This window comes from Podospora pseudopauciseta, chromosome 1 (genome assembly GCF_035222475.1).
Source record: "Podospora pseudopauciseta strain CBS 411.78 chromosome 1, whole genome shotgun sequence".
NCBI lineage: Eukaryota > Fungi > Ascomycota > Sordariomycetes > Sordariales > Podosporaceae > Podospora > Podospora pseudopauciseta.
The window spans coordinates 8,462,431-8,485,040 of NC_085892.1; the positions used below are offsets into that span (position 1 = coordinate 8,462,431).

General features: G+C 53.1%; 3 protein-coding genes across 3 annotated transcripts; all 3 read right to left on the reverse strand.

Moving 5' to 3' along the window:
- Nucleotides 1-1,205: 1,205 nt before the first annotated feature.
- On the reverse strand, nt 1,206-14,991 carry DYN1 (dynein heavy chain). The gene is made up of 2 exons (XM_062908875.1): nt 1,910-14,991; nt 1,206-1,851 (listed from the first exon to the last, which is right to left on the reverse strand). The coding sequence occupies exons 1-2, from the start codon at nt 14,567-14,569 to the stop codon at nt 1,402-1,404; spliced, it is 13,110 nt and encodes a 4,369-aa protein (XP_062772039.1). The 5' UTR covers nt 14,570-14,991; the 3' UTR covers nt 1,206-1,401.
- Nucleotides 14,992-16,044: 1,053 nt separating this feature from the next.
- Nucleotides 16,045-17,915, reverse strand: RBF1 (Transcription factor rbf1 (RPG-box-binding factor) (Repressor-activator protein 1); the record flags this gene model as incomplete). Its single annotated transcript, XM_062908876.1, is given in 3 exon segments — nt 16,045-16,451; nt 16,505-17,357; nt 17,373-17,915. The coding sequence occupies 3 exon segments, from the start codon at nt 17,913-17,915 to the stop codon at nt 16,045-16,047; spliced, it is 1,803 nt and encodes a 600-aa protein (XP_062772040.1).
- Nucleotides 17,916-19,078: 1,163 nt separating this feature from the next.
- Nucleotides 19,079-22,021, reverse strand: QC763_123130 (uncharacterized protein; the record flags this gene model as incomplete). The annotated part of the gene is made up of 2 exons (XM_062908877.1): nt 19,079-19,684; nt 19,802-22,021. 2 exons carry the CDS (start codon nt 22,019-22,021, stop codon nt 19,499-19,501), a joined length of 2,406 nt encoding a protein of 801 aa, XP_062772041.1. The 3' UTR covers nt 19,079-19,498.
- Nucleotides 22,022-22,610: the final 589 nt, after the last annotated feature.

A 22,610-nucleotide genomic window follows, 5' to 3' on the forward strand; every position in this document is an offset into this window, starting at 1 on the left:
TTGACAAAGTGGAGCTGTTGGATGATGATGATGATGATGATGATGATGACGACTGTGGGTGCTACGGGCATACTACAGGTGACTGCGTGAATAGCGCAACGATTTTGGTTCCGGTTGGCAAGATCGAGAATCGCATCTTCCTTTTGGACATGCATGAAACCAACCAACACATCATCAAACGATGGGATTGGGTGAGATTTGGGGACGATCCAGACAGGAACAAGCTTTGGTAGGGAGGGGTGGGGATGGAAAGGGAAGTCGTGCCTGAATATCATTTTTCTCCTCTGGCAAATAAATGGGAGCCGGATTTTCCGGTTGCTGGGTGTAACAATGGGTGGTTGAGGCTGTGGTTTTCCTTTACCCCTGAAGATCCCCTGACGGCGTGCACTGCACCCAATGCCGTTTGGTGGTCGCCCTCCATGATGGGGAGGAGGGGGGTGGTTCATCGTTACTGTGTCCCGTACCTTGCATAGCATTCGAATGATTGATGCTTGAGATCGAGACAAACAAACAAAAGCCTCCACGTTTGTCAAGACCGTCGAGATGGTTACCAGGATGGTGGTGAGGATGAAGAGAGATGTGATGTCATCATCAATTTGAAACACCGCCAGCCCACTCGCAAAATAACGATTGACAGTTCTGCAGCAGAAAAGACGACCAACAGAATCCGCAAACTTGAGAGGTGGCAGAATAACTTGGTCATATCTCCGGACCCTCAGGTATCCGGGTAGATGTAGTGGATATGCTGACTACAACCAAGAGGGCGATACGCGGACAGATACAACAGCAACCCTCAACATCAAACGATCGCGGACTCGGCCTTTGTCACCGACGTTGCCGTGCTCGCAGCTCCAATCTGCCGGTACCGATGAGTTGCAAAGCTTGATTTGGAGATGAACCGGGGGAAAATGACCGGCCGAGGCGGATGGGAGTTCTATCAATCACTTTTCCGGTTGTTGCCAGTTGCCTGCGGTTGGGAGATTGGGGGTGGGTTACATGACGTAGAGGACTTGCAGGTGCAATCACGGCTCGGTTTTTTTCTAGCAAGGATGATGGAACAATTGTTATCAAGAGGGTTTTGGTGGATGGATGTTGTCAAGTGTCTCCCTTGGACAAGCCGGTTTCGCTGCTGACTCTTCGAAGCCCAGAACCAGAGGGATCCTCGCAGAACATACACCCAAACTTGACATTCACAGCAATTCAACTCCATAAAACACCGTGCGCCAAACATTTATTCTCCCCAAGCAAAACAAACAAGATATATTGTCAAACGGCTATACCACTATTCACACTCCAACACGTCCTCACAACAACCTTGACTTGTACACAATATTGACCCAACAAATTATCATACATCGTTCTCACCCCTTTAAGCCACCCCCATTTCACCATTCGGCTCCCCTAAACCTCCATCAAAACCTCACCCTCATCCAGCAAATCCACCACCTTCTTCAGATTCCCAATCAAGCTCCTCCCCAACCCAACAAGCAACAACTTCTCCGCATTCGCCGGCAACCCCAAATACGTAGGCGGCTCTCTCTCAGGCAGCCTTTGGATCCACCCCATAAACTCCTGAAGGGACGTTCCGCTGGGAACAACCAGCTCCTCGCTCCCCGTCTCGGGCGTGCCCTCGACAAGCTTGTGACCAATATCAAACGCGGCCGGGGTCAAGAAAGTAGACACGATCTGCCGCAGCATGTTCATGTCCCCTTCGTCGTCAATCTTGCCTCCGTAGGTTTCTGTGATCAAGTACCGGATCATGTCCCAGGGAATGTTGGTCGGCGCAATGTTGGTGCGGTTTTGTGCGGCGACGTCGATCCAAGTGTCAATGACAAAGGCGGAGCATTCGTACTATTTTCCATGTTAGCGTCCTGTCAATTTCCAGCAAAAGTTGTTCGGAGGGACTTACATCAGCATCGTTGAACTCCCAGAACCCCTTCCAACCCAGATTGGGGGCATACCGGAGCCTCTCCTGCACCACAGCATGCAGGAACGACAGCAACAGATACAGTCGCGTTCTCTCCACAGGTGACTTGACGCTCCTTGTGCTCAGCGAGCCCATCGAGTCCTTCATATTGGCCCTCACACCAGCAGGCTGCTCGTACATCAACACTCGGGATGCTCTCAGCAGGTTAACAGGAATCTTTGGCGAAGACTCCATAGACAGGAACAGTCTAAACTCTGGGTTCGGGTTCAGGCTCTCCATCCGCTTCTCAAGTGACTGAAGCCAAGTCGGAGCCAAGTGGACGTTCTTGATGAGGACCCAAGAGCCGGTCTGGGCAGCATTGCTGATAGCCTTGTCCGCACTGGCCAGACCTTCGTTGGAACCCATGGCAATGTTGGTGCAGCGGACACGCATGCGCTCAACCAGACTGTCAACCTTGTAAGAGGCGTCAAAGCCAGGGCTAGAGACAAGGGAAATGGGGCGAGTAGCAGAAACCTGATCGACAGTCTGCTTGAGATCCTCGACAATGTCAAACAGATCATTGCCAAACACCAATGTTACAAACCGTTCGGCAGTAGGGACGAACCGATCAAGACGGAAAAGCTTGACCAAGAGCAGCGATATGAGAGCGCGATCCGTCTCAGCAACACTGTCATCCCAGATCTTGGGCACGAAGTTCTCAGCAAGCTCCTCCGAAAGAAACTTGTCCCAGTCCGCCTCAGGCACATTCTCAATCTTGTCCTTGAGAGCAGTGATACGCCTGGCCCGAGCAAAGACCTCGTCCTTGGCGCCAATGTCAGTCGAGAGGTCCTTACCCTCCACCTTTTCATCAAGAATAACATCCAACAGGCCCTTGTCCATTTTGTAGGGCGATGCCTGAGCAAGCAGCATGGCAAGCGTGATCCTGTCCTTTTGCAACAGACCCAGAGCAGTTCGCTTGAAGGCAGCCACGAAGAGATCCTTGACAATGATATCTCTCCTGACGTTATGATTCTGCTCTCCCTCCAAGTGCGGGTTGCCGTGCAAGACCGAGTGGAAGATATCCAGGAAATACTGCAGCGAGAACTGATAGAAGTGATTGATGTAGTGCAGCTGCTCGAGGACAGCAAAGACAGCACTGCAAGATCTGGCAATGATGTTGTACTGCAGCGTAATCTCCTCCACCTCGGCCATAACACCCTCGGTGTTGCTCATCTTGGTTGAAATCTCGGCCGCCTCCGTCTTGAGAGTCTCGAGTGTCTCGATGACATTGTCATCATCCAGTATATTGCCACGAGATTCGTTGAGCGCTTGCAGCAGACGCTTCTCAAGCTGTCGAAGATGAACCTTGAACTCTCCTTGTAACTTGATGAGGTTGGAACGACGCTCATCAACATCAGGACGCTCAGACTTGAGCACCTCAGCCAAAGACTGGGTTTGCAAACTGCTCTGAGTGACAGTAAAGTTGACAAATGTCGTCCGCGAGCAGATATCAGGAGCAAAGGTGGCCGAAGGATCCCGCGTGGAAAGGTAAATCTTGAACGCAGGCGAGAAATCGATCTGCTGCTTTCCAAGCTGGATCAGCACACGACCACCAGTCTTTTGGTACTCCTTATTGAGCACATGATTGAGCACAGGGTCGAGATGTTCGGCATCCTGGATGAGGATCGGGTTACCGAAACGGAGAGAACTCTCGAGCTGCTTGGTGAATGAATCATCCAAGAAGCTGGTCACGGTAAGCCGGCGGTCCTTGCACTCGCGCTGCAAGAACTCAGTGACACGGCCCGAGGGGTCGATGATGAGCGGGTACCGGTTGAAGCGCTGCAAGATGATGGCGTTTTCTGTGCACAGGTCGTCCACAGGCAGCGTGTTGGCTTGCCAGCTGAGCCTCTCATCGGCCGTCGAGAGGTATTCCGTGACAGGATTATGCTGCTTGAATTGAATACCACTGAGATGCAGCTGGTGCAGCCAATCCTCCATCATCGATTTTCTGAACACCTGGTCATAGAGACCGCTGTACGCCAAGAAAGCAGCAGCAACCAACACATCGCCCACCAGTGTGCTGATCTGCGTCTCGAACGACTTGCTGCCCTCCTCCCAGCGTGTCCTCTCACTCGACAAGCTATCAAGCAGCTTGACACTGCGGTCGACCTTGAATTGCACCCTTGACATCTCCGACTTGATAGCCTGCGTCTCGCTGATCAACGACGCATACTCAACCTTGTAAGTGGCAATGCTAGCCTCGAGGTTTTCAATCGTCTGCTCGACCGCCTTGGCCTCAGCCTTGGTCTGGAGAGCCTGTTCCTCGAGCTGCCGCACTTCCTCTCTCAGCGGCCCAACACGGTCCAAGATCTCGGCGTACTGCACCTGCGCCTCAACCCACTGGACAAGCGGACCGCAAGCCTTGGAGGCACGGTTGACCTTCTCAAAGGTAAACTCGGGATTGGCCAAGAACTCGTTCCGCATCTTCATCCTCAGCGCCTTGGTCATCTGCCTCTCATTGTCAAAGTTGATGATGCTGGCGATGAAATCATCACGACGGACAACAGCCTGAATCTGCTTCCAATCGTTGACCTTGTGACCAATCAATGTGCAGACTGAATCGAGCGCCAGCCTGACACCAGGTGGAGGCGCAGACATGGACCTGACTTCGGTAAGCTGGGGCTTCTTGATGTTGCCGACACTAGCCTTGGCCGCTTCAACAGCTGGTTCGGCCTTGGCTAAATCCTCCAACACAAACTTCTTGCGAGAAGCAACCTCAGCCTCCTGCTTCCCAAGCGCAACCTGAATCTCTAACGAAGCATTCTTCCTCTGCTCAGCCTCACGCTGATCGGCAACCATCCTCTGCAGCTTCTCATTGGCCTCCGCATCCTTCTGCTCAAGTTGGGCCTTCTTCTCCGCCAGACTGACCCTCAAATCCCGAACCTTATCGACCGTATCTCTCAGCTTCTCCAACCCAACATTCAAATGCCTCTGTTGCTCCTCCAAATCTTCTCTCTTCTCATTGTACAGCTTGACATACTGCGCCACAAAGTCCAGGAAATGTCTCGGAGTAAGGAAAGTGACCTTGCCCTGCTGCTTGAGGAGCTTGCTGTTGAACCGCTGCAACGAGTAGTGAATATACACCATGGAGTTGACGACCGCCTCTCTGTGCGACGGCGGCAGGTTGAGACTGCGGTACGCCACAGGAATTGTATCGGGAGCAGCCCAGTTTGACCTGTCCAAGTCCACAGAGTGCGTGAGCTCATGACCGACCTGGAACAAGGCCTGATCGGACCAGTCACCGAACCAGTTGAGCACGCAACGGTTGAACAGCGCAGGCGACGTCGCAGCCTTGGAACCCAAACCATCCTCCGGCGGGTTCATGGTGAACACCACGTGCAAGTTCTTGACAATCTGCCCCGTGAACCACTTGTACAGCTCCTCCTGTGAATCCAACAACAACCCCTGTCGCTGAGCACCCTCCTTGCAAGCCGTCATCAACGCAGCCAAATCATCACCCTCAAACAGACCCGGCACCTCAGCATTGGCCAACAGAGTATTCATCCTCTCCAGGAAACCCGAATCCAGCACATTCGACTCGTCCATAATGAAGCACATCTTCTCCCCCTTGCAGCCGCACCTCCTCAACACCTCCCTCAGATCCTCATCAAAGTCTTCCGCCGAGTACTTGCCATGAACCTTGATCTGGAACACCTTCAAGCCATTCATCCAAGCCACGAACCTAGACAGCGTAGTCTTGCCACTACCGCTGACACCAATAAGAATAAGATGTCCCTGCGGCTGTCTGAACACACGATCAATGCGCAGCACGTGCTCCAAGACGTCATTGAACAGGATAAGCGGGACATCGACCTCTTCTTCGCAAAAGGTCTTGAGTCTGGCCTTGACGAAGTCGCGAAGCTGCTCGCGGTCAACAGGCACATAGTTCTTTGAGAGCCAATTGGAGAACAGGATTGGTCCACCAAGCGCCTTTTGCTCATCAATGGTGGGGAAATACTCCATGGCGATTCTGCGGACAGCATCATCGGTCCATTTGCGCTCCTCTTCGGCAACCAGACGATCTTGGAACAGGCGCAACGCTTCATGGGCCCAAATTCGGATGAGACCTTCCACTGACAACGTCTCCAGCGGCCGAATAGCCTCATACACACCGCGCACCCATCTGGTGAGTTCACGAGGACTGTAGACGTAATGGGGCTGAATCTTGGGTGTGAACCTCTGCTGTGACTCGAGATACAGCTTAACCATGGCCTGCGTGAGCGGCTCGGCATAGCCACGGAGCGAGGGAATGATCTTGAGAACCGCCGAGTTGAAGGTGCCATAAATCTGCATGAGCGAGACCTCGCCAGGGTAATCAACCATGATAAGGGGAGCATGTCTCAGGAAACGGGGACCCATCGGGGTACGGCCAGCATCAGTAGGCGGGTTGCAAGCACCGACGAACTGGATGCGGTCAAGGGTGACCCAGGACTTGTCCGAAGTCCTCCAGAAGCCGTTGTGTTCGACGAGCTGACGGAGGAAAGAAATTGCACGTTGAGTACCGTACTTGTCGGGGGCGGGCAAGTTGATTTCGTCGCAGAAGATGACAAGCCAGCGGCCAATTTGTGTGGGCGAAAGCATGACTCCGTTAAGCGTCTTCTTGTACTCGCAATATTGCTCAAACGTCTTGATCAGCAAGTCAGGCGTCGTCGCGCTAGAAAAGTTGAGGCCGACGACTTCCATGTTGGGAAGCTTGCGGAGGGCGCTGAACAGCGTCATTGTTTTACCGGAACCAGGAGGACCGCACAGCAACAGAGGCTTATGCTCAGCAAGCCACGAGTAGAGAACATCCTCATGGCGAACAGTGTCCAGCGTGGGAATGACAACATCCGTCTGCGTGACCGAGTGAGTGTTGACTTCGATGGTAGGTACCTGGTTCTGCCAAGGTGTCCATTCAGCCTTGGGCAACGACACGTCAAAGTCGATGAGCGAGTTTGTGTTGTCCAGAGGAGGGGAGCCGAAGCTGGCCAGACCAGCAACCTTGTCACCAAACTGCTTGCGGTCATTCAATGGGCAATCACCCGTCAAAGCCCAGACGAGTGCCAGCAAAAGCTTCTTGGAGATGTAATTCTCGACCTGCTCAGGCTCCAGAGGGAAGTCGACATGCTGGCTGTTGTACTCGATGATATCGCGAACAGCCTTGTTCAGCAGAGAGAACATGGTGTTAAGGACACGAGCAATGGTGAACTCCATGATGTGATTGAAGCCCTCAGCTTGCTGTAGCGCTTCATTGATGAAGTTATCAGTCGTGAGATAGGCCTGTAGCAAGTCGGCTGCCTGAGCCTGAACAGCAAGAGATTTGGCCGAGCTCTGCCCAGTAGCGACAGCATCCTCATCCAGATCCTCGAACGCAACAGACCGCAGCGTCTCAATATAGTTGGTGACCAGCATGTTCGGTGTGACCGTATCCTCACTGAACCAGACCATACCGCAGCGGCTGACAGTGGCGAGGGTGGCATACTTGAGATTCTCCACCTCAAACATGATGCGGACATTGGGTGGCAGGTTGAGACGCTCACCGTTGGGCAGCGTGAGAAGCTTGTTGTCGTCGAGCACGCTGTTCAAGTTTTCAACCCACTCGGGATCGACATCGCCATCGAACACAATCCAGTGACGCTTTGTGTCCTCACCACGCAGGTTGTCGACAATCTTGCGCAGGATACTCGTGAACAGACCATCGGTCCACTCTCTGGTAGTCGAATCGAGGTTTCCGTACAGCGCTTCCTTGGACATGACCTTGCTGTCGATGACATGGGACACACCCTCCACATTCTCAACCTGCTGTAACGCATCCAAGAGCAGCCTCCAAGCAGAAGACTTGCCCGAACCAGCACTACCGACCATCATGACACCGTGGTGAATGCCCTGGATCTGGTACAGCTGCAGCACCTTGGTCATCCAAGTATCGTTGACAACCAGCTGCCTCTCCGCAGCCAACCGCTGAATCGCCCCCCGAAGCTTCTCCAGGCTGGCAGGAACATATTTGACTCCAGGGAAGCAAGTCTCCTCAATGCCCATCATAATCTCCACATCCGATTTGATTAGCTTGGGCGCAATGGTCTCCCGGATACTTTGCACAAGAATTTCAGGCTCAACGACCTCCTCCGAGCCTAGCTCTCCCTCCTGCGTCAAGCGAGCACGCTTCAGCCCGCCAGAACTGACAAGCACACTCTTGAGCGCACGAAGACCAAAGTCGTAATGAGCTTGCTTGGACAGCTTCTGCGAGCACTGATCGAAAAATGGAACAGTGTGCTTCGACAGCTGCTTGGCCTGGCTGAAACCCTGCGAGTACAACATGACCTCGGCAATGAGCTCCTTGTCTGGCTTGGACATGGCAACACTCCTGAACAGCTTCTTCAAGTTGTCTGGCAAGTTGGAACGACCAGCATAGCCAGGGTTCATGGTGATAAAGATACCCGTGTTGGCGTTCACCTTCAGCTGGCGACCAACGAGTTCAATCTGAGCCTTGTCGTCTTCAGCACCTTGCTTCAGACCAAGCTGGATATTCTGAATCTGCTGAGAGACGGCAGACAAAATCCTCTCCTCCAGACGGTTGAACTCATCGAAACAACCCCAAGCGCCGACCTGGCAGATACCAAGGAAGATGCGACCCATGGCCTGGAAATCAAACGTGTCGTCACAGCAAAACACCAAAGTGAACCGACCGAGCTGGACACCGAGAGCCTTGACGGATTCTGTCTTGCCCGTACCGGCAGGACCATAAGGCGAGCCACCCAAGCGTTGGCAAAGAGCCTGGGTGAGGGTAAGGAAACATCTATCCGTGAGAGGAGTGCGGACAAGCCTCTCAGGAACACCAAGATACTCAAAGCCGTAGTTGAGCTTGGCGTTGGCCATCTTGATGTGCAGACGCTGTAAGAAGTCTCCCTCAGGTGTGTACACATACCGCATCTGAAGAAGCCACAGGTAGTGTGTGTTGGAGCTGGCGTTGACCTTGATTAACCTCTCAATGACATCCCGCTGGTGAACACACTCGGTGATCAGCTGCTCGCATGTCTTCCTCAGCAGCACCTCCAGATCACCCAGGACCGTATCAGCAAGCAGGCGAAGAACTTGGACCTCACGCTCAAAGAGCGCTGGCAGACTCTGGCCGCCCTCAGCAAGCGCCTGCTCAACCGCAGTAGTCCAGACAGCCTGAGTGGCAAGCACAACAATCTGACTGGGATACGCCGTCATGAACTTGTTGAGCGCCTCCCGGTTGATCTCACCGTTGTTGAAGATAGGAGTGAAGTCCTGGACAGCCTCAGCCAACAGCTCAGCAAGCGTAGCCTTCATGCCATTCTCCAACAAGGCCAACCAATCATTGATCTTGGGCGTCTTGACAAGGTTAATCTCCTTCTTGAGACGAACCACCTCTCCTTCTTTTGATGTGAAGCCAGTGATAACACCTTCCTCCTCCATAGTCAGACCGTTAAGACCAGCAAACATCTTCTTGAAGTGCTTGGCAATGCGCATGGTGTCATTGCTATTACCGATCATCTCCAGCAAGTCTTCGTCACCAACAAAGTAAAAGCGCGGGAATGAGACACGCTCCTTCTCGAGGTACTCACCAAGCGCCTTCTGAATCTTGTTGAGCAGCTCAGCCAGACGCTCGAGAGACTTTTGCACATTGGGAATGTTGAGAACATCCAACACATTGGGCTGCTTGTACACCTTCTTCATCACAGCCGAGAACTCGCTGTTGATGTTCTGGAAGCGAGAAGACTCGATGGGGAGCAGGTGCTTGATATCGGCATTGCCGGTGAACACACCCTCGAGGTACACCCACTGGCGCTGCACGTCAATCCAGACGTCAAACAAAACGTGCACACGGTTCAGCTTGTCCTCCCAAGCAGTGGCCTCCTCCTCGAACTCCTTGTAATAAGGTGAATGCCTCATGGCCTGCAGCGAATTGAGATTCTCACTGCATTTAGCAAACAAATCATCCCAGCCACGGATGAGACGGCACTTGTTCTGATAATTGACGAGCTCGAGTCCGTAGCCAGTCCAGGTCTCGCGGACTTGCTTCAAGAACTCCTCCAGCGCCATTTCTCCCTGCGCCTGGATAATGATGTCCTTGACGATGACCTCGGTCGCCACCAGGTTGAGGTCCCACACGTCACCCAGCGTCATTGAGACAGGTGAGTACCGCTTGCCAGGCTTGATCTGCTTGTAGATTTTGATCCAGTGTCTGTCACGAACAGCTTCAGACTTGAGCTCAGCCAGCATCGGGTTGACCTTCATGAACTGACGGAGGATGTTCTGGATGTGCTCGAAAGCGGCATACTGGCGCATCCTGCTGGGCATATCCTTGGTCATCTTGATCAAGTTGTCGATAGAGGACCGGATCTTTCTTGGCTGGACGCTGTTCCACAGAATCTCGCGCAGCTCATTAAGGTTCTTCCAGATGGTGGAGAGTGACGCCCAGACAGACTTGAAGTCCTGAACTTCTTCAAGAATCACGCCGAGAGACGTGTCAGGAGTGGCGGGCAGGTCGAGAGCCTCCTTGGCCTTCGCAACCATGGCCGAGTCATCCTGCAGCTTGGTGATACGAGTTTCAAAGGTGCTGAGGGTAGCAGAAGCAACATCGGGGGCAATGGTACCCGAGACAGGCTTCTCTTCGTTCCACTGAACGGCAACCTCGTTGATCTTGTCGATAACCACCTTGTCTTCGGCAATGATCTTGGCACGGAGCGCGTCGGTCTGGTCTTGCACAATCTTGGACTTGCGGGCAAGCAACTCATTGAGCATATCCCACATGCCATCCACTTGCTCAGCATGCAGCCAGTCATTAGGGAACTGATAGCGCTGGCGCACGAGGGTTGACTCTCCCTGCCTGAAGGTCTCCACCTCAGGCGCCCAGAGCTTCACCTGGCGCTTGCAGGTTTGGACAATGGTGATGAACTGCACAGCCTCGGCCGTGGAGTTGGCCGCCATAGCCTGGCCCTCGAGGTCCTTACGAGCCTTCTCAATCTCGGCGTGAACCTCGCGCATGCGAGTGCCGAGCCGGCTGGCAAACTTCATGAGAATGTCATGCTGCCATTGGTCGTACTTCGCATTGACCTTCGTCTGAACTTGGTCATAATCGATGGTGATATGGCCAAAGGAACGGCTGACCTCGGTGGTGTCAAAGGTCTGGCGCGTCTTTCTGATTTCTTGGAGAAGCTGAAGCCATCTCGACAGTTGGTCGCCGAGAACATCATACACATGCTCCGACTGGAGATCCCACAAAGACTGAAATTGCAGCCATTTGTCGACATAGGCGCCAATCTCACGAATCTTTTTCTCGACTGACGTCTGCACACGCAAGAGAGCATCCGTGCACTCACTAGGCAGGTCGTCAAAGCGCGCTTCGTCCTCTACCGTCGTGCTGATGGTCATCTGGTACCGGGTGGCCTTGATCTTCTTCAGGTTGCAAATGACACCGATCCACTCTTGCAACTGGGAAAACCAGCTTGCTCTAGCAAACTCAAGAGGCGGGTCCAGATAGATGACTTGGTTCCGCATGGTGATCTCGTGAATGAGCTTCTTGATGACAGGAACATCAGTCTTGGGGGCGTTGACAGTCTCGAGTGTTCTCTTCCGATCACTCCTGTCATCCAAGTACTCGTCCTCAAAGGCCTCAATCCAAGCCTGAACAGCATGCTGAAGACGGGCGAGAAGGATGGCCTTGATTTGCTTGTTCATGCGATCCACCCAGAAGCCAAGGTTAACATACTGCTCCAAGTTGAGTGTATCAACGGCTGTCTGAATGGCAGTCAGCCGGCCCTCAAATTCCTTGACTTCATAAGGGCACTTCTCCAGTTCCGCAAGCGCTTTTTCCACCGATCCATGAATGTTGGCCAGCTGAAGGGTCTTGGTCTGGAGGAGGGATACTGCTAGGGCGAAATCCTTGACAAACTTGACATGCTTGCTCTCTCCGTTCTTGGTGTAATTGCTGTCAATGGCACTCTGCGCGTGGTTCTTAAAATGCACTTCGTACGTATTGACAAACGATTCCCACCTCAGAGAGATTCCCTTGGCGATCAAGAGATACACCCCTTCGCGGTAACCGCTGAGCAGCACCGAAACCTCAGACATGTCATTGATCTGGCGGTTGGTCTGCGCAAACGTCCTAACGCTTTCCATGAGACTGACAGCATAGGGATACACTCGCTTGGCCTCCTTTGCGACATTGTTGACTGAGTGGGGAACTGGGAAGCTGAGCCAGACCAAGTTCCTAGTCTCCTTGAAGAGGGCGATGACTTGAGCGTCGAAATTGACTGCGAGCTCCAGCACATTTCCGGCGGAGCGGATCCTGTTAATGTTGAACAAGAGACCCGAGATCGTGATCTGCTTCCGCTGCACATCATGCAACCAGGCCTCGAAGATAGGCCGAGTATCGAGCTTCTTGCGGAACAAATCACCTTCGGCTTGGAGTCTTTGACCCTCGGCATGCATAGCCCAATCAGCACCGAGAACATCCTCCACCTTCTTCATGTATGTGTCAAGCTGCCGCTCAATCTGCCGAGCCCAAATGATGGCTCCGGAAACAGGAGGAAGATCGTGAAGCTGGGCCATGGCGTGTGCCTCTGAGTGACCATACTGCTGCTTGAACCGCTCGTGCAAGGCGGTGATAGCCTGTTTGACGTTGTCGATAAGCTGGGTCTGATACTCGGCGATAGCACCGCGAATCTTGGGGCGCACAAAAAGGGCGTTGAACTTGGAAAAGACACGGAACATCTCGTTGGCATTCTTCGCAGTCGCCAACCGGTCGCGAAGACGGGCGATGATGGAGTTTTCGACGCGGGACGTTCGCTCATTGTACGTGTTCTCGGCGCGAGCCCACTTGGCCGTGCCCTCAGGAGTGACATCAAGCAAGTCGACGTCTTTCAAGCCCTCCCAGGCTTGCTTCACCTCCTCAACGGCGTCAACGTCACCAATCTCCTCCACCACGACCGTGCCGTTGGCACCCTCTGAGACACCATTCACATCGGTCTTGGGCCCAAGAACATTGACGATAGTCCGCTGCAGCTGCTCGTGGTTGGCACGGAACGTGGCTACATATTTAAGACGAGCCTGCAGGTCGCCGTGCCTAGGGTTGATCTTGATGGGAATAAACCTCTCGTTTCGACGACGTGTAACATCACGAGCCACGTTGGTGAATTCCTTGATGCTGTCATCCCAGACTCTGAAGATGGAATCGGCCTGCTTGATAACCCGGCTGAACTCCTGGTAGTCGAGCTTGACAAGCTCCAGGCCTGGCAACAGGCGGTGGAGAGCCTCGTCCAAATCGGCCGAAATAGCCCCGACAAGCGGAAGGGCGCGATGAATTGGGTAGGGACAGATCCTAAGCTTCTTGTTCAAGTGAGCAAAAATTTGGCCAACCGAATCTTCCACTTTCTGGAGGGTGGTAGCAGAGAGCAGTTCATCAAGGGGAAAGTCCCGCATGAGCTGATTGTATTTTTGCACCTTTTCCATCGCCTCTTTCAAACCAGTGTCTGCGGTAAAACTGACTGTAGCCTGGAAACGTTTCGCATGCTTGAGAACCTCAAGGGTAAGCGTGACACCTTCGCTCCTAAGCTGGCTTTCGATGCCTTCCAATGCTGATTCCATGGAAAGCCAAAAGTTGATCTCCTGGTTAGCCGGGCCTGTGTTCGGGTCCCTCGTCATCTTAGTGATAACCTGGATCGACTTGATCCAGCTGTTTACCGTGGCCTGGAGATTGTTGAGAAAACCGCTGTCTGTCAGGAATTGCGCAGGAATCAGATCAATAGTAGGTTTCGTCTGCTTTTCTCTTGCCTGGTCGAGTGCGGCCTGCACAACAGGGTGGAAGGGCAGAGAAACCTCGGGGATCTCAACATTTTGCTGCAGATGGGACAAGCTGAGCTCGAGCTCGGTCCAGCGCTTCTTGGTGACAGGAATGCCAGTCTTTGCGTCTGCATCTGCGCGGCCTCTTCCAGTGCTGGCCGCCTGCTGCCGGCTCTTGGTGCTCGCATCAAAATATGGCGCCAGACCGTTATGAAGATAAAGTTGAAGAACCTCGTACGGGGAAGTGATGGAGCCCTGGTCACCAGCGTTCACCGCCGTGTAGGCCGGGCCGGGAAGGTTGAGCATCTGGATCTGGGAGGTCAAGGGGATGGATGCGTCCAGAGGCTGTGCACGCTTCAGGATCACAAGAAAACCGACGGTGGTCGAGGTTGCAGACGAGGACATATCAGACGTAAGACTGTAGACATGCGTAGGTCCATCTGCACCGCTGTTAATCCTGGATTTTCGTGCCTCTTTCACCAAATCGATGTTCTGACCTTCAGAAATGACACTAACATCTTCCTCGATGAGGTCCTCCTCGATAGGCTCCAACTCGACAATGTCCTTTTGAATGGTAAGGGCGACTTGTGTGTCCAAGGCCCATCGAGAGCATCGTTGCCAAGTATCCTGATACCGGGTTCCAGATAGCAAACTGCCGGGGGATTCAAGCTCCAGTCGAGTTGCGCCTAGCGTAGCTTGCAACAGTACAGCAATATGATCGATGACCCGAGCTACATCGACAGAGGCAAAGGGCGTACCGCCGATGCCATTCGAGGGGCCTGGGCTCGTGGCCGGGGGAGGCGTTGCCGCTTCCATGTTTGTGTGGTAATTTTGATTTCCCCTCTTTTCGTTCGCGAAGCAAAGAGCGGGAGTTGGGTTGGAGGTAGTATTGGATTTGTTGACTTATGAAAAAGCCGATCTCATCGTTCGTTTTCTCGGACGTCTTTCAGTTCGGGGCGGGGGGAGAGACAAATTACAAGCGTAAACGAAGCAATCGTGACTGGATGTGATCGGTGTGGCTTCCTGCAACAAAAAAAAGTAATCTTGGTGCAAACAAAATGCACAAACCGAGAAGAGAAGGCGGGAAAAAAGAGCGAAGGCCGTGATGGGGTATCTCAGGTTGCGGGTGATAGATGATTATTATCGCGAGCCTCCTCTGTCAGAGAAGATGATGTTGTGGCAAGGAGGAAGTCGTCGAGAATGGAGCATCTCTGAAAGGGAAGCTCGCTCCAGGGCCTGGTGTTTCCTCATCCACAACTCGACCCAATGATTGCCCGTTTGACGCGACTTCCCCGAATCCCTGTCGCGGATTGAGCATGGGGGCATGTGTCAGGGGCCCTGGATCCCTATGCGGTGGCTTGCGACCTGATTGGCCAACCCCTCATGCTGCGCGCTGCAGAAGCAACACCCACGCAACTGTCCCGCCGCCGACAAGGCCTGGCAGCTGTCGTTCGGCATTGAAAGTGTGTATACAGCTTTGTGGCATGTATCACTGGAATTAGAATGAAATGCGAGAGAAGAACGCTTCAGATTCATATAAACAAACCATATACCGAGACAGATCCCCTCCCCGCAACACAAGTAGAAATCTACTACAAACACAGCTTCATGTCCACATCAAAGTGTCACCTACTTGCCAGCACTGTATTCTCGGTACATGTACATCTACCCATCTACTTATGAAATCGAGTCTCTTGCAAAAGTATTTGATCTGCAGCTTTACCGTCAGATGGCTCCCATCACCAGAGAAGCCCGAACGGTTTTACATGGGAATCAACACACAAGGGAGACACTCCCACTTAGGGGTAGGTATCCGGTTGCTATTTACACCCCCTTTGTGAAGGTGGTGTGACGTCTGGAGGTACACACATATCAAGTGTCACAGAGAAGCAGCACATCCTCAAGTGTCAAAAAAATGTCGTTTTATCCCGAGAACCGAAAACACCATTCTTTCCCCTCCCACTTCGAGATCCCCATAACAACTATGCGCCAGCTGAAAATTAAGTCACCATAATAAATGCCCTCATACGTAAATCCCAGCACACAGGCCGGAATATGGATCCATCCGTCCATCCCATCTCATCCCTCATCAATCCCATTTCAACTCCACACCTGGACGCCTCATGCTTTGTTCGTGAAAAGCCGTTTCCCAAAACCATGCCCATGCCTTATGACCGACCAACCGCTCATGCTCGCCACATAACGTTCATCTTTTTTTCTCAAAAGAAACAATAAAAAAGGCTGGAAAATATGCTGAACCAGAGCAAAACGCCTTGACCGTCTCCAAAAACTCAGGAAGTTGCCGCACCAGCTGCACGACTAGCATCATCCTTGCTCGAAAGGCTGACCATGACACGCTGGTTGCAGATATCAATGAACTGCTCAAACTTCTCGATGATCTTGTCCTTTTCCCGCAACTTGTTCTTTAATTCTTCGATCTCCTTCCTGTTTTCTTCAGCCATCTTCTCGTAATCTTCTTTCGTCTTGGCCAATTCGCGGCGGAGATCGGCCCTGATTCTTTCCTCTGCCGACGGATGAGGTTTGCTGTAGATGGTCGGCCTGTTCTCGGCTAATCCGGTTGCGACCTTTTCAGGATGTCGGTTGATGGCGGCCCTGGCATTGTATATATCGCGAGGAAGAAGAGGGACATGGGGGTTGTGCTGCTGAAGGATCTCCAGCGTTTGCGTGACACCTACCCCTGAGGGTCGAGTCAGTGGACGAACAGGTAAACCCAAGGGAGATGATACATACCGCTCTCTTTCAGATTTTTGATATCTTCAACCATCTTGCTATCCAGCTTCCTAGCTGCCGGGTGCAGCAGTGGGCTCTCACTCGGACCATGGTTATGCTGCAGGTGAGCGGGATCTGGGCGGTAACGCACCGTCCACTGGGTTCTCTGCTCGATGGCAAAGAATCCGAACTGGCAATCACATTTCCGGGATGTGGTCTTGCGCTTTCGAAGTTCGGGACTCACGCGTTTTGGGGGTTTGCCGGCACGATCACAGACAAAAAGAACCTTTTTGAGGCCGGGAACCGTCTTCTTGGAACGTCCGATCACAATGGCATAGCCAACAGACGTGCAGTAGGTCAAAACATGCTTGTGGACAGCCTCCAACGTCGGGAAACTACCACCCTCGGGAGGGGCAGACATCATTGGCCCCATTGGTTGACGCGGCACGAACGGGGTGCCCTCGATCAGCTTGGGCTCCATTGACGTGTCACCCTCTCCTTCTTCCTGGCTTCCCATCTCCATTTCTTCATCCTGATTTCCTTGTACCGGCTCGGTAGACTCGGGCTGCGGAGGCGTTGGTTGTTGTTGGACAGGCTGAACCTGCTGGACTTTTTGCACCTGTGGCACCTGCACCTGGGCAATCTGCGGCAGGGAGGTGGGAAGGGCCGGGTGGGGCGGAGGCTGGGGAGTAGACTGCTGAGAGTGCGATATGATCGGGTTGCCGTTTTGCTGGGTGGACTGCACCGACTGCACACTCTGCACCGGCTGGGCCAGAGACTGGTGGCTGAGAGACTGGGTCATGGATTGTGCCATTGGAGGCTGGCTCAGGGGAGGTTGGCTCAAGGGCTGCTGCTGCTGCTGTTGCTGCTGCTGCTGCTGCTGCTGAATCTGTTGACTGATAGACTGGGGAGTAAGAGACTGTGAGCCCAACGATGGTTGACCGAGAGTCTGCTGGCTCAAGGGTTGCTGGGACAGGCTGGGCTGGCTCAGAGATTGATGGCTCAGCGACTGCTGGCTGAGCTGCTGTGGGTTCATGGGCTGGTTGTTTATGCTCTGGGAAGTCATCGGCTGCTGGGCCATGGGCTGGTGATTCATGGCCTGCTGTAGGTAGCTCGGGGCGGGTTGCATCTGTCTCGAAGGAGGGCCTCGCTGGCGCGGTCCGGGCAGCGTGGGCGGCACCTGCGAGGGCTGTCGTGCGGCATTTTGGACCGTTTGTTGACTGTTGACGGCGGGAGGAGTGTATGGGTAAACGGAGTACTGGCTCGACGGCGCCGGCTGAGGCTGGTAAGCTTGAGACTGATACGGGGACGCGTGCTGCGGGAGCGATGGCGATGGCTTGTTGGGTGGGTTGTGTGGATGTGGTGGCGGAAAGGCTCGCCTGATGTTACCGACGTTGTAGGATAGCCCGGGGTGACTATTTGTAGTGGACATGTTATCTAGAAGGAAGCCAGAAGCTCGAACAAGGAAAAAAAGGTGAACTTTGGTATGCTGGGTCTCGACCCTCTCTGGCGTCCCGTCACCAAATCGTGGGCGGGCGTGTACCGAGTAGGGAGGTGTGGGCAACTGGAGATGGATGGAGAAAGAGAGAGTACGGGGGAGGGTGTAAAAACCTCGCGACCGGGTGGTAGCAGAACCCGCAGAACCCATCCCTCTGGGGCACTGTCTGGGTTCTGCCCTGGCACTGTGGGAGCAACCTGTTTGTCTGGCACTGCCTGGCCAATCAAGGCCTCCAAAAGCCAGGCAGTGTCCCACAATAGGCAGGGATGTCCAAAAAAAGGCAGCTCTACCAACAGGTGTCATGTAAGACCGCTGCACCCAATCCCAGAGCTAGAAACCGCGGGGCAGCGCAATACATGCACACCAGACAGTTGAATTTTGCGCTTGTACGTCTTTGAGTCATGAGAAATCGAGGTGATACAAGCCATGATCAGGTACGGGAAGCTACAAAAAAAAGTTCGGTCTTTCTAAAGCCTCTTTGAAAGTCGGTTCGGCCCCGAGATACTAGGTTCGAACGTCTGGCGCGCGCGGGTGGGGGAGTGCCGGTGGTGGGGTTTCGAAAAGACACACCCCAGGGTAGGTGTGGTACACCACGCAGATCTGCTTTCTTCTCACCACTCAAGTCGGACGACAAGCTCAAATGGTACTACCTTCCATCTGCTGGTAGAGTCCGAAGATCAGTTGGGTTTCTAGAGAGGCAATTCTTTCATGAATTTCTTCAACATGGAATGAGATGGTCACTTTCAACCCGAACCATCCCCTACTTTGGCTTTGGCCCAATTGTCATCTGGGGCAAGCCCCAAGCCCGGTGCCACCAAGAGAACGACTTGCCTCGTAATTGATAAAGAGACATGTACCTGTCAACTTTATTTGCTCTTCGGACAGCTGTCGAGGTCCAGACCATCATCCTTAATCCCCTGCCTTGATCATCTTTCCTTCTTCCCAGCCTACAAGCAATCATCTCATCCACAAACTCGGATTACAAACTCATATCCCGATATCGGTATATATATTTGACAACGTGGCACGGCTCTGTTAGTACCCTCGTTGCAGCTAGTGGTTTCAACCTTGCACTATAGGTAAGCGAAGACAATCGGGGATGGCCATGGTCCATGTCGGACCTGGTGAGAGCTTCATTTGGTTCTGATGGCCGAATGGGAATCCCCAGCAGGTATACACAAATTATTGTCCTCGATACAATGATATCAGTTACATGATCCTTGAATTTGCCACTTTTGCACACTGCCTTTCGTACTCTTCGCTATGCTAAAACTGCTCACGCCTCTCACCCTGCTGTGCTTGCTCTGCTGCCAGAACACTCGTCCACGCTGTCCCTCACTGCTGATCCGAAAATGCATCCCCTTCTTCCGTCGCAGACGCGGCAGCTGCTGTCCGTCTCCCGTTTCTGCTGGGATTTTGACATAATCATGCTTTTGTTGGTCGTTAGTTTTGCCGAAAGCGACTTCCTCACTCTGATTTTCACCTTCCAGCTCTTCCTCACATGTATTCAGCCCACCCTACGACCAAAAATGTTCTCCCCCTACCACATCCACCCCTATTTCCCCTTCTACCCCATAATCCTCCCTAGCACCACTACCACCACCAAACCAACTCCCGAAATCCAACTTCATCAACAACCTATCCAACCCCCCAACTCTCCGGGGTACATATTCCCCCTTCTCCCTCATAACCATCTCCATCTCCTCCCCTCCCTCCCCAAGAACCACATCCTCATGATCATGCCTCCCCTCGAGCCGCCTCAGCTCCCCAACCAACCCCTCGATTCCCTTTTTGACCTTCATTTCCACCTCCCTCAACACCTCCTGAACATCTCTCTCCTCCTTGGCCAAATCAACAAACGCATCAACAACACCCACATCGGCTTCCAAATCGGCGGCTTGCCACACCTGATGAAGACGGTTGACGCAAGCGACAAGCTGGTCGATCTGGACAAGCAATTCATAAAGGGCATCGGTGAATGTAGGCCGCGAGAGCAACAGCAGCGAGACAAGCGTGCGGAGGTAGAGTCTATGGGCATGCGACAGTGTCTCTGGGTCGTGAAGACCCAAAAAGGAAGAAGCATTCGGTGGTGGGGAAGACGTATTTGACTCATTAAGCCAGATGTCGTCGTCGTTGGATTCTTGTTCTTCGTTGTTGTTGTTTTTGTTGTTGTTGTTGTTGGTGGTGGTGGTGGTGTTACTGGTAGGTGGTGCTGGTGGCTGGGCAGGTTTGTTCAGATCGGTTTGTGACTGAGGATGGTAGTCGTCTTCGCCTGTGGTCAACCACCTGTGGAAGCCATCTGACAAGCCAGCAACGACTTCTGTCTGTAGATAAGCTTCTGTTTCCCCAAGGAAGAAGATAGCGGCGCTAGCAGTAGCCCAGGCACTGCGAAGCATATCTGACCTTGCCGTTTGCCGCTGTCTTAGAAGCAATACCGTTTCTCTTCCGCCTCGTGTGCTTCCCCTTGGCGGCCCTGGCGGTGCAGGATGATGCCTCCTCAACGAGGTAATCTTCCACAGATCTGTCAACCGTATGTGCGCTCGTCTCAGTGACAGCAAGTACGAGTTGATCGCAGTATATGTCTGCAGATCTGCCTGTGTCAGAAACAAATCCAATGGCGATGGTATTTTAAGTGTCAACACTACCGGCACCGAGAATAGCAGGTTCCGAAACGGAGTGTCAGCAATATTCACCAACCCGCTCTCCACCGCTGCCGGCCCTGAAGCGCTCGGCGCCCGTCTCTTCGCAATCGTCAGCCGCAACAAGTCCCTCGCCAGTTCCACCCCTTCATCCTCCTCATCCCCAGCATCATCATATTCTCCCCTCATGTTCCCCATCGCCGCCCAAGTCCGGCTTAGCACAGCAGCCACTTCCCCTTCTTTGACGGTCACATTTCCCAACTTATCCCTCTTCTCCCAACTCATATTCTCCGCCCTCTTCCACCGACTTCTAATCTTCTCATCCGCCTGCTGCGTCAACGCCATTGCAAACTCCCCCTTTCTCAACAGAAAGAAATCTCTCAACAACCCCAACGTCTCGACAACTTTACTCAACGGCAGCAGCTTCTGCAGAGTTGTCCTAGAAAGGTATCTCCTGATATCCGAGATCGCCCTCCCGAAACTCGCCGCATCCAACGGATGCTGCAGCTTGGACAACCTCTCCAACTGCGTCGACAAATGCCCCTTGCCTCTCAGAGAATAATCCCCCACGGCCTTGGCGCGAATCTGGTTCAAACTCCTCCCGATAAAGAGCATGCTCGCCGCCGCAGCAGACGTGACAAATCCCGGCAGTAAGTACTCCTCCACCACCCACTCCTCCTCCCATTTCATCTCTTCCTCTTCTTGCGCCGTCACTCCCGTCTCCCCAGTCCCCATCCCAGCAACAGCACCCCTGTCCACCCTCCTGATAAAAAAGTCCCCATCACTCTTTTGCGGCAACTGTCCATACACTACCCAAGCCCCCACCTCCCTCAACCACGTCCCCTCTGCCACGCTAAGCAACTCCCTTGCCAACACTTCCACATCCTCATAACCAGTCTGCAATTCTTTCCTCAGTACATCCATCAACCTCGGTCCAGTACACCGCTCCCCTTGTTGCTGCTGCTGCTGCTTCCCCATCCCCGTGACCATAAACCCCGTCACCTCCCCCAAAAACTCCATCCTCCTCCTCCACGTCCCCTCGATCAACCCCACCACCTGCGTCAACGGGACAATGTTGTACCCTCCGACCATCTTGCTGTCTTTGGTGAGAATGTCACTTTCGATTTGGAGGAGAAATTGCTGAAATGAATGGAGGTGCTGTGAGAGAATCGACGAGGCGACAGATCGGCAGATGACAGATGGGTGGTTGGTTGATATCAAATTTGACTGACTTGCTATTGTTGTGTGGAGGGTCGACAAGGTGGCTAGGGGTTGGAGCAGTGCGGCCTCGCTTGGCGTGAGGGAGAGGGTGGGTGAAAGGTCATTTGGGGAAAGGGTAGCGGCTGCGCGGAGGAGCGGGGAGGGGTGCCCAGAGAGGGAGAGCAGAATTTCGTGGAGCATTTTGGCTGGTGTGACGGCTTTTTGTCATGAAGGTGGTGGTGAGGTTGGGATGTTGGTGAGCTGAGGGAAGTGTCAGTCTAACATACGAATGAAGGGCGGTGAAACATGCAAGACATACATTTCAGTCATAACCGGACTTCTTTCATCGAGTTTGGTATTCTCGTCTGAACTCTTCCTCAGGGCTTGGATAAATAATATAATTGTTCCCAAAATTTCGAACCGGCAGCACATGGAGCGGCCTGGTCGTGTTGCAGTGCCAACTTGCAGCAAATGAAAGTGAAAGTGGGAGGATTCGTAATTTGAGCAAACAAACGAAATTGGTAACTAAAAAGTCGAGTTTTGTTCGAGGTTCGTACCAGGCAATCAACAAAAGAGTGATGCAACTCAAAGGCGGCTCTGACTTGGTAACGGTGGACGGATTCGGCTCCAACGGTCACTTGTTACAAGCCAGGGACTCGGTGAAGTCAACCGGTCGATGCTAAATAGGTAGTCAGAGTCGTAAACCGGTCTTCAAAACTTGCCCCATTGTCTGTGAAAGGGCGGCAGGTGTGACTGACGGGGCCCCCTATATCAGCCAGGTCAGCTGTTT

Excerpts from the sequence above, each read along its gene's own strand:
- DYN1 (XM_062908875.1), bottom strand. The coding sequence starts at position 14,569 with ATGGAAGCGGCAACGCCTCCCCCGGCCACGAGCCCAGGCCCCTCGAAT. Across the intron at positions 1,852-1,909 it reads GGGAGTTCAACGATGCTGAT|TACGAATGCTCCGCCTTTGT; the intron begins GTAAGTCCCTCC and ends CATGGAAAATAG.